This window comes from Tympanuchus pallidicinctus, unplaced genomic scaffold, assembly GCF_026119805.1.
Source record: "Tympanuchus pallidicinctus isolate F22 unplaced genomic scaffold, pur_lepc_1.0 scaffold3, whole genome shotgun sequence".
NCBI classification, from domain to species: Eukaryota; Metazoa; Chordata; class Aves; order Galliformes; family Phasianidae; genus Tympanuchus; species Tympanuchus pallidicinctus.
This window is the reverse complement of record NW_026294747.1, coordinates 40,087,996-40,099,501: the sequence shown is the minus strand read 5'-3', so window position 1 is coordinate 40,099,501 and position 11,506 is coordinate 40,087,996. Positions and strand designations below refer to the sequence as shown.

At 38.3% G+C, this 11,506-nt stretch overlaps 1 protein-coding gene across 2 annotated transcripts in view; it reads left to right on the top strand.

Moving 5' to 3' along the window:
- STON2 (stonin 2) overlaps positions 1 to 8,571 on the top strand; it is a 69,491-nt gene extending 60,920 nt beyond the window's left edge. For both annotated transcript variants that reach the window (XM_052693489.1, XM_052693490.1), the window contains 2 exons: positions 2,799 to 3,001; positions 4,066 to 8,571. In XM_052693489.1, the coding sequence (XP_052549449.1) occupies positions 2,799 to 3,001; positions 4,066 to 4,149 (287 nt within the window). In that variant the 3' untranslated portion in view covers positions 4,150 to 8,571. The remainder of the gene's footprint in view (positions 1 to 2,798; positions 3,002 to 4,065) is intronic.
- The last annotated feature ends 2,935 nt before the right edge of the window (positions 8,572 to 11,506 follow it).

Sequence of the window (11,506 nt, the reverse complement as noted above, 5' to 3'; positions counted from 1 at the left end):
GATGTAATTTCAGGGAAAGGAAGGGCCTTGCAAGCACTGCCTTGGCAGGGACGCATGGGGTGTATGAGAGGGAAGGAATCTAAAAGCGATGACAGGATAGGTTAAGTGTAGCTCAATTCTAACCTTGTCTCTCAAGGGCTATTTACATTTCTTGACAGTACTCATTCCATGGCTTTCCTTACTCAGAGTATGAGGCAAACAAAGAGGGGTGAACACGGAACCACTCAAGAGCATTGATTTATGAGGGTGAACTAGGAAGTTTATTCCTGTTCCTGCTTAGATTTGGCTGATGGACCACATACACTTCTGATCACATAATAAGAATGCATAGTCTGCTCCCAACCTTGTGCTTTCTTGATAGTATCCAGCCCTACTCACAGGTTTACACAATAGCTCATCTCCTCCCAGTTACAGCAGTCTCTATAAATGACAGTGTTTTCAACATCTAAGTATAAGAATGTTCCTTGAACTCGCACTCAATGCTCTCTTACCACCGCACCTGCAGCTCACCCCTGGCAACACTTTGGGTCCCTTTAGGTGTCTGGTCCACTGATGAACTGCCTTAGACAAAGTGTTTGCTTCTGACTATGGGTTGGAAAGTGTATGACAATTGAAGGACTGTGTGTACTCTGACTATAATTTGACCTAGAAAACTAACGTGGATTGCATTTTAATGAGCATATTGCTGAAATCATTTATAAGGTAACTTAGTAAATGTTATACTGCCTTTCTCTTATTCACAACTAAGACAGTCACAGCATTTGACAAAGAAAGGCCCTGCAGAGTTTCACATACAGCAGTCTGGGCTCAAGGTGTTTCTGTTTTTTATTAATCCACCAGCAGAATGTTAAGAAAACATACACCAGCCACCAGTCATGGGAAAACACTACTGGAATGGGGCAGGGCTGCAGCCTCTGAGTGGGGCTTGGGTCAGGATGTTGAACTTGAGCCCAGTTTGGTTGAGGGTCCCCAAAATGCTGCCTGCTGCACCCTCTGCAGTAAATTAAATCCTGTAATGCAAACATGTTAGGACATCAGAGGGCTTTGAAACAGATTCCCTCCAATCACATTAAGCCAAGTGTCTTTATAAATTACATTACGAGGTCCATGATAGTCATAATGGAATGCTAGTAGCTCAAGGAAGCAGGAGGCTCAGAAGAAAATCAGTCTGGTCATTTCCTCCTGATTTTATTAGAAAAGTGCATGTGTCGGTTGCAGAGGGAGCTCTGAATGAGCCTTCTGAGCACACACAAGGTGCACAGAAGTTGTCCATTGTGTGCCTCAGGTTACTAATGAACGCTGATTTACTCAGTATTTCTTTCAGTGGTGGAATTGCTCTCATAATCTGTTTGCTTGGTTGTCTACTATGCTGATCTGGTTTACATTAATAACTTCTATATTTCTTTGAGCATTGTGCGTGGACTTTCCTTGTAGTTGGTATTCCTACTGGAAGAAATTAAATTATTGAAATTCCATTGTAAAGTGAATTTAAATAAATTCAGATATTTCTCACTATTTGAATTAATTCAAATTAATGAAATAAATATTTCATGGGATCAATTTGTTTCTAACTCTAAACTACAACTGTAGGCATTTCTGAAGGCTCTCTACCTTGATCAGCTTTCCTGTGATGTAAGTAGGACAGGTAGGGAGCCTCTTATTAAAGTGTCTGGACATTCCACACTTCAGAGCCTTATGTGTTCTGCTACAGGTTAACATTGTAGGCTGAAGTATTATATGCTAAGTTTGGGGAAAATTTTAAATTGAATTTCTGCCCAAATATTTCAGTCATTCCAGAAAATGAAGTTAGGAGAAAATGCAGTTTAGGCCATATCCAGCAGTTACCAGAACTAGGGCTGCTGTGCCTTGCACTGGGAGGGGAATATTATTTATCTTTCTTTTTGAACTTGGGATTGCTTTTCTTTGTTTGGTTTGTTTTGTTTTTACAAAAAAAATTATAATGGGATCCCTTCAGTCAGAAATCCCAAAGTGGCTGTGAGTGTTCTCATCCTCATTTGGCAGAGAGAGAAAGAGAGGCACAAAACCTAAATGGCTTGCTCAAGAGCTTAGGGAGTTGACAGTAGTCAAAAATATAACAAATCTAACTTAACTAGCAGTTCTACTTCATTTTTTTAAACATATGTGCTGTCCAGCAAAACAAGGTAGAGAATATATAATAGCAAAAAGTTATCAGGTACTGATGACAGAACTAAACACGGTTGGTTTCTCACCTTTCCATCTTTAATGACTAGCCATCTTGATGAATAAATTGTTACTTCCAAGATGTGTACAAATATGCTTTTTGAACCCAGGAAAGTTTAATGTTATCCAGTATGTTTGCTTTCACAATATATGGGGATAGCCATTTCAAAAATAAATATGAGACATCTGTCAAATCTACCTTTACTTACTATCAATGCATGATATTTTAGAAGGATATGCCACAGTGTTCTTAGTATGTTAAATAGACTCAGAGAATAAGAAGGAAAATATTTTTAGCTATGGTGGTTGATTTACATCTTGAATTGTCACCCACTAAAAGCAAATTGAACTGATTGACAGTCATTTTTTTGCAGTTCATTTAATTTATTTACTCTGACTAATTAAACTGAACTGAAACTCCAGCATATGGAGTTTCAATGCCATTAAAACAGATAAGATCCTGAAACTTGATGCAAAGTAGTTCACCCAGGCAGATTCTCAGTTTCTTGCTGTTTCATGATGTTGCTTTTACCTAGATGCAATCTTCTCTCAACAAAGCAAGACAACTTTCATGACTGTTTTGTCTCTTTTTCCAGCTTCTGGCCATCCACACTGCTTCTTCTGTCACCTAGAGCTTGGCTCTGACCGGGAAGTGCCTTCCAGTTTTGTCCGCCATGTAGATGTGGAATTTGACATGCCCACTACTTCTGCATCCAAAGCCACTGTTCGATCCATCTCTGTTGAGGACAAGATTGGTGTGAGAAAGTGGGTCAACTATTCAGCACACTACAGTTACAAGGTAAAAATGAGCATTTGTCACCATGGTTACTTTGCATACTTCATTGTCTTGAAAAGTTCAGGCAAACCAATGGGAATTTGATATGTCAGGCTCTGTTGAAGTGGCTCCCCATGTGCAGCCTGCAGATTCATGGCAGACAAGCTGAGGATTGTGGCTCAGTGAAAATGGGCTAACACTTCTTACAGTGGCTTTGTGGAAGAGCATGCATACAACAGTTCCTGGGGAAAAGCTGATAAAGTAGGAGTGTGAACAGAGACTTTTTCTACAGTGGGAGTTTTACAGTGGGAGTGTACTGCAGCAGACAAAAGGATAACATTTCTTCTGTGCTTATTATTTTTTTCTGCTTGCCCTAAGGAGGCAAACAGATGGGAAAATACACAATATGTATACCTGCCAAGAATCTTAGTATGCCAGACTTGCATGGTAGATGATCACTCAGCTGACAAATGGGCATTATACCTCCTTCTGTAAGAACAATTATGAGAGATACTGAAAAGATTCTCATGGCAAATATTTTTAATGTGAAATACTATTAGATTTTTAGTAGTATCTGAAATTTCAGAGAGATTATATTTGATCTTCCTGACTATCCCTTCTAAGAATTAAACACTCAGTTGTCCCTGAATTTTTTGAGGTATCAAAATTTAGAAAAAAGATATAGATGTGCCTTTTGCAAATAAATCTCTTCGCTTTCATCAGTTGCTTTGCAGAGTTTAAAACTGAGACTAGTCTTCTGCTGTCATGTAGAAAGCCACCTCTGCAGGTTTGGTTCTGGGTTTGGATTCAAAATATAGATGCGACTGGGAATGAAAAAAAAATGAGACCAATTCTATTCTTGATATTTTTTCTTCCAGAAATTGTTATGACACTGTTGAGTTATAAAATTGTTTGGATTTGACTCAAAACCTTATAGAAAATCAAATCCATCTTTCCCTCCTCAATCTATTACTCTTTACAGTCCTCTCATTTTACCAAGACTTGCATCATCTGAGCAGTGACCACTAAGGATTTTTCAATTTTTGTGGGTTTTTTTCTCATTATCAATGTCGTTTTTCCTCTGTCAGGTAGAAATAGAGCAGAAGAAAAGCTTGAGTGAGGATCTGAAGGGAGAAGATACTGCAAATCTCAGTGAATGTGCCATACAGTGATGGAATATCACTGTTCAAGTCCCAAGAGGTGTAGTCAAACTAACAGACTTGGAAGAAAGGACTTGCAGATTTTGGTATTTTTCTTTTAAAAGTATGGAGTATTACTTTTAAAATAATGCTTTCAAGAGTTTTATTTTTCCTGTAATTAACTGTATCTTGAGAAGAAGGTCACCAGTAATTTGTTTGGAGTGGACCCACGGGCTGGAACAATTAAAGTACTTATCACCAATACGTTTGATGTATTGACAGAATGAGTCACTTTACAGTCAAGCCTGCTTTTTGTGCTTCTTCACCATCTGGGTTCTGCACTGAACACCATCACAGCCAAATCTGAAAGCAGTCTTCATCTCATGATCTTATCCTCCTGCAATAGGCATTTTTCCTGTATTTTGCTTGGTTTGGTCATCAGCAGATTCACTTCCTTCTGAACTGTCAAATAAAACCCAGGGAACATCAAGTGAAGCAGTGATATGAAGTTTCATTTTTGAAGTCATCAACAGATTGAAAACCCTGGAGCATCATCATGGAGAATCAACAGATTCTACATGTTAAACATAGTAAACATCAAGCAAACAAGCTATTGGCAGTACAGCTAATCATGTAACCATTCTTCTACTTACCCTTTCCTGCCTTGTTCTCTGAACTGTGCTGTCGTCGTGCACGTTTTCATGGGGTTTGGAAAGCTGCAAGAATCCTGCAATTTCTTAGAATTTTCATGTGCTACTCAGGGCTGTCCTGTTATTTTGACTGAACAGGGTTACAGCTGCTAGTAACAGGGAATGTGTTATAGTAGAGATGATACTGAAGGGACTTTTCTGAAATTAGATCATTCCTAAATAGAAAGATATTTAAGGGAAATACATTGTTTGTTGGTTGTTTTTTTTTTTTGTTTTATGCTCTCTTGAAAGGATAAGACGGATGGTTATCGAAAATGTCAGAGCAGTATTACTTTAACAAGGTTTTTGCCTTCCCCAAACTCCTTGGAAGTCTCTCCTTGTTTGCCACACAATATTGCTTTCATGTTCTATCTTTAACCTACCATATAAGTAATTTTTCTGCAGCTATATTTATAAAATCCCAGGTAACTGAGACACAAAATATTTTTTCAAAAATTAAAAACAAGCTTCCATCATGGAGACTCCTAGATCTCCAGTTAACTGAAAGTAGAAGCAAGTTTCAAACCTTCTTTCTGGAAAAAAAAAAAAAAAAAAAAGCAAGCAGAAGGCAAAAATCACTCGTTCATATATTTTTTCAGAAAAGAGAACAGTGTTCAGAACACTTACTTTTTATATCTGTTTCCATGGCTTCCATAATATTTTGTCTGAAGATAGTTTTTAATGTAAAAAAAAAGGTAATTTATTAAATCATTTATCTTTTGAAAGATTTCTACTGACTTTAAAATCACAGATATGGAAAACCTTGGCAATGTATTTGAATGAGTTAAAATGAAAGCTTGTTTATAATTTTATAGGTTTATTTTATTTTAAATTTCGTATAACAGAAAATTAATATTCAATCCTGGTTTACTACTTTCACTGTGACTCCTATAAAAATCACTGCAGTCCAGAATAAAGCATGAGATTAATTATACTGAGTCTGTAACCGGCAGTGGTAGAATTTAGACCAAACTGTAGGGAACTTCTAAATGCCTTTTTATGCCTCTTTTTTTTTTTTTTTTTTTATGCCTAGTGATAAATATTTACACAGCCATGTTACTACACAACCTCTGGCAAATGTACACTGTCGTAAATATATCAAGTCTCAGTCCTACTAGGACTTCTCAATAATAAGTATATAATATTACTGAAGCCCAGAGAGCTTCTCTGAGTACACCAGCTAATACTAAATTTTGCATCATCTCACTTTAAAGGGAAGAATGCTATTAACTTTCACAGAGCATTTTGAGATCCATGGATGAAAATTAGTGATATATTGCCAGGAACTATTTATTAAATAACAATGTATATGTTATGAAATATCTGACAGCATGGAGCTGAATTCATGACTGATTCTCGGCTCTGTTACCACTTTATGTTTCAAAGGCCTTTGAAGAACTTGTTGGTATTTTTCCTGTTTTTTTTTTACTGTAGCCCCCAGTGTACAATTCCTGAAAATGACCAGCAAGAAATCCAGCAAGTCAAAACTGAATGTGTTCTGAGATGTTGCTGAGAAAGTGTGAGATGTGGACAAACTGCATTCAGACACTTCGTGTCTGAATTTCTGCATTTTTTCCCTCATCCCTTGAAAATACTAACACATAATAGCAAATAAGAGAAAGTATGGTGTACTCTTTAATGAAGGGGAAAAAAAAATCAAACGAATTTCACTTTCCATCTCAGTTGAATTCCAAACTGTTCAGTCTCTATCATACCTCCACCATAAAATATTTCAGTTCCCGAAAACTGAAAGATTAACATACTGGAGTTTTCTGGATTTACTTCATTTCTCTACTCCTTTATTACTGATTATTTATTTTCTTTAAAGTAGAAGTTAATGAATGAAAACAAGAGTATGGGCCTAAAGCTAATCTCTCTTACACAATTATTTGAATGACAGAAGAATCTCTTCCAAGACTGCAGGAGTTTATGCAGCCAAAACTGATGGGGTGTTGAGGTTTATAAAAAAGCTATTTTAATCCATTTTGATCTTTGGGGGACATCTTTGTGATGTTCTTGCCACTGAATTTTCAAAAGTATGAATTTTTGAGATATGAAATCCTCACACAGAGTTTCAAAAGATCGTATTTGTGAACACAGTTCCCATTGAATCACTAGTGTGAGTAGTTTGATTTTTCAAAAGAGCACTAACAACCAAAATGTTCAGAAAATATAATGTTGATATAATCAAGTGGCACCATTCAAAGATCTTTCCAATCTGCATCCATGATAAGTACTGAGCATTTGAACACTGAGCTCCTAAGTGCCATTGTTGAGGCTGTCATCTTTCTTGCTTAATTAAGCTGTGCCAATTCTTCCACATATGAACCTCATCTATGTGAACAGTAGGGGTAGAGCAGTAATTTAGACAGACCGTTGTTGGAGGTGAGGGGAAAAGAACTGAGGGCTTTATCCATTTTAGAGTAGCAGAAATTGCTAAATATAAGACAGGCCTTTAGATCTTTTTTTTTTTTTTTTTTTTTTTTTTTTTTTTTTTAACTTGGGGAAGAATTTCTTTAAATAGTTTCAGTGTAACACTCCTTTTGATGAAGATATAATCACTGTCTCTGTTTTATTTGAAAGCTTTGTAGTACTAAAATGTTCCATGCAGGAAATGTGCCTTCAAGGTAAGCATACATTTACTCCCTGAAGCTATTCCCACTTCGAACTTTTTATTTTTCATTATGACTTTGCTTCATTTTGTGCTGTGGTACTTGAGGTATTGCAGGGAATTTTGCCTAGAAAAATTAGCTGAATCGGTCTTTGATCACAGGAGGTAAAGATGAAGATCATCTCCGGGCAGCTGAGCTAATTTTAGTGAAATCCTCTTACATGTATTAACTATATGCATAGTATGTTAGCAAAGGAAAATGGGTGAATTCAGCTGAGGAATACTGTAACTAACCAATGATATTTTTGTCCTTTGATTTTATTTAGATTCAAATTTAGTCATCCTCTAAAGGAGACAGATTGTAGTTTCATCATTGCAACAGTATCATAAGAAACATCACAGAAATCTACCTTTCCTGGTGGGTTGCTGGCTGACATATTGGCAAGACACCCAAGTCCTGTTGGTCTACCTGTCCACATGATTCAGTAGCTTCTAAAACTCTTTTTTCTCTTGGTTATTCACCCTCCAGAACTGAGAACAATTTCTCGCACAAGAGCAACAAAGTTCAGCCTGAGGTAATTATTGTGTCTGTTGCTTGTATGAAACTCAGTAATTTCCCTCTGCCCTTGAATAATCAAGGCCCTCATAGGTTACCTCTGCTCAAGAGGTTGAAAAATTCTTTTCTGTAAGTCTTGGCAACTTGTTTTCATGGCTGTACTCATCTCCATAACTGGTCAGTGCAGAACGCATATCACTTATTGATGAAGTACTTATCCTCTTCTGCCATAGAAATTATTTCTACATCGTGAGTTGTCTGAGATAGGAAATTTTCTCTGATAATGGGCATCACTGTTCCTAGCCTTGTTTTGTTCAGCCATCTACCCATCCATCCGACCATCCGTCCTTCTCTCTCTCTTCCCTCTTTCCCCTCTACTTGCAGTCCATTCTTTGCACTACTGACATTGATTGGTTTGATAATTGTTTAGTAACATGTTCCTATCTTTTTGTTCTGTAAAATGAGAAAGTCTATACACTGGTTAACTTTATAGAAGTGGTAGGGGTTTTTTTCCTTTTGATTTTATGGGTTGAAATGGGATGTAATGTTTTGTTTAAAATATGGGAAAACTTAAATAAATGTTAAGATGAAACACCATATCCACAATTTCACTGTGAAATTCAAATTGTATGCAGCATGTGCTATATGTCCTGATAACTCGATAACAATCTTCTTAAATTTGGAGGAGGAAAATGAAATGTTTTGAATGGATTTGATCACCTAGACTGAAAGATAGACTGCAAAGAAAATGTATCAGGTCTAGAGCTTGAATCTTTCAACAGATCATAGTAGAGAATCCAACATTTTCCATGAAGTTGTCCTGAAGCAAAGTAATTGAGAATTGAAATTTCTGCCTAGCAGATCTCTTAAACTTTTACACTCTATCAGTAAAGCTCTGCATGGGATCTTCTTGTGATCAGAATATATTTCTGCAAAACAAGGATAAGGATAATGTCAGAAAAATTTACAGAATCCTCTGATACAATTCTTCATTTTCTTTCAAGTTTAAATAAGCTGTATATCATTCAATACATAGTCACTTTCTCAAAAGCACTCCCTGTGTCAGACTGAAGAGGTGGACAGTCTCACTGATTGATGGAAATCAGATACCCATTATAAGGGCTGCTTAGATTTTTGCTGAGCCCACAGTACAACTCACTAACTAACTCACTAACATACTAACTGCATGTCAGTTGTTTTATAGTATAAGAAAATGGAGGCACACAGGGAATGATTCCTTATGTTCATTATTCAAGAGTAAATTATGTCAGCCATAAGAAAGGAGGAAAGTTAAGTAGGAAAGTTAAGTAGCAATAGCACTTTATTTACTGTTATTCAGATACTCATCGACATTAGTATTAGTGTAGTTAGATTAGATAATATTACATTGGGAGTGCGGGACTAGACTTACCATCATAACTTCACAATCTGCAAAATGGATTAGAAATGAGTTATATAAAAATCAGAAAGTTTCAAAACATGCAACTTAAAGTTCCTCAGCAATAATGCAGTCCTTCAAGACAAGCCAAAATATTTCTCTGCAAGAGATGGAGATGTCAGAGTGCCAGCACAAAGAGTACCCAAACAAAAGCCATCTTTAGAGTGAGACAGCACAATTTGGAGGGAAAAGACATCACAGTTCTCTCCCAGTGCTCACAGTTGCCATGGCTGCTCTTACCATCTGATTCAGATGTGCTGACAACTTATGAGTAGTCAAAAAACTGCTGAAGGTTAGTTGAGGTAAAGCGAAACAGAAAGAGACTGTTTCTCATCCAGAATCTTGCTGCAGCAGTTCTATGCCACAGCAGATGCATCTGAAACATGAAACACATGAGTCTCAGAAAAAAAACTTCTGTCCTTGTAGTCACAGGATTAGAAACCTGATACAAACAGCCATTAAAAAAAAAAAAAAAAAAAAAAAAAAAAAGAAGTAGTTGGAATTGTTTTTCAAACATCAGCTATGAAAGGTTTCTTTTTCAATCCTGAGTGATGGAACAGCACAACCTGATGGAGAGGAGTGGCTGCAGCAGTTCTAGCAGCTGCACTGGGGAACCACAATGCAACCCCAATGGCAGACGTGCTGCAGTGCAGGGGTCAGGGCAGGCTGGTCCTTCCATGGTGTAGAAGGCTGCTGCTGTTCACAGGATCCCAGCTGCTGCCTCCCCAGAGGCTATAATACCCCTGGAACAAGTAATGTAGCCTAAAGAGCTTCTGAAGGCATGGGATGAAATATATTGTGAATACATCTGAAAGTAATTTCCTAAGGGGGAGAGCCTCTGTAAGGGTTTCTCTTATGCAGAACAGAAAAAAAAGAAAGCTCTACTTCTCTGTGTGGAGCCTGAGAAATATGTTGGGGTGCAGCCTGTTTGGAGCACTTAGATTGAAAGAGAATACACTGGGAAAGCTCCAAAAGCTCACAGATGCAGGCAGAACTGTAGGGGAGTTCTGTCTTCTGGTCAAGAGAATTACAGAATCACAGAATGGTCAGGGTTGGAAGGGACCTCAAGGATCATAAATCTCCAAACCCCCTGCCACATGCAGGGCCACTAACCTCCACGTTTAATGTTAAACCAGGCTGCCCAGGGCCCCATCCAATCTGACCTTGAACACCTCCAAGGACGGGGCATCCACAACCTCTCTGGGCAGCCTGTTCCAGTACCTCACCACTCCCTGGGTAAAGAACTTCCCCTGATGTCCGACCTAAATCTCCCCTCCCTCAACTTAAAACCATTTCCCCTCATCCTACACGTAACAACCCTTTCAAAGAATTGATTCCCTTCCCCTCTGTAGGCTCCCTTTAGGTATTGAAAGGCTGTAATGAGGTCACCCCGCAGCCTTCTTTTCTCCAGGCTGAACAAGCCCAGCTCCCTCGGCCTGTCCTTATGAGGGGAGGTGCTCCAGTCCCCTGATCATCCTACTGGCCCTCCTCTGGACCCTCTTCACCAGCTCCCTGTCTTTTTTGTACTGCGGGCTCCACACTTGGACGCAGTATTCCAGATGGGGCCTCACAAGAGCAGAGTAGAGGGGGACAATCACCTCCCTGTCCCTGCTGGCCACCCCTCTTTTGATGGACCCCAGGATACCATTTGCCCTCCAAGCCACAAGAGCACACTGTTGGCTCATATTAGAGAAACAAAAAGAGAAACAAAACCAAAATTGCAGACAGTTTTCAACCAAGTGATGATTAGAGACATCTTTTTCCATCCTCTCCTGTAGTTGAATCAAAATCTTGTTTGCACTGCATCAGTCTGCAGGATTATTTTTTTTGCAAGCTGTTCTACCTATCCTTTGCACAGGAGCAGTGAATGTCCCTGGCATTCAGGAAGCGACAGCTGGCATGAGAGGAACAACCAGGGGAGTGTGGGTGGCAAAACAGAATGTGCTGAAGTTATCATCTCATCAGAGAAAAATATGTTAATACCTCATGAAGTCTTGGGACTAGCCTTGATCTTCCAAAAAAAATATAACTTGAAGAATCCCAGTTTGCAAATGCTGACCATAGGAACAAAAGGAAAAAATAGGCCAGAATAACAA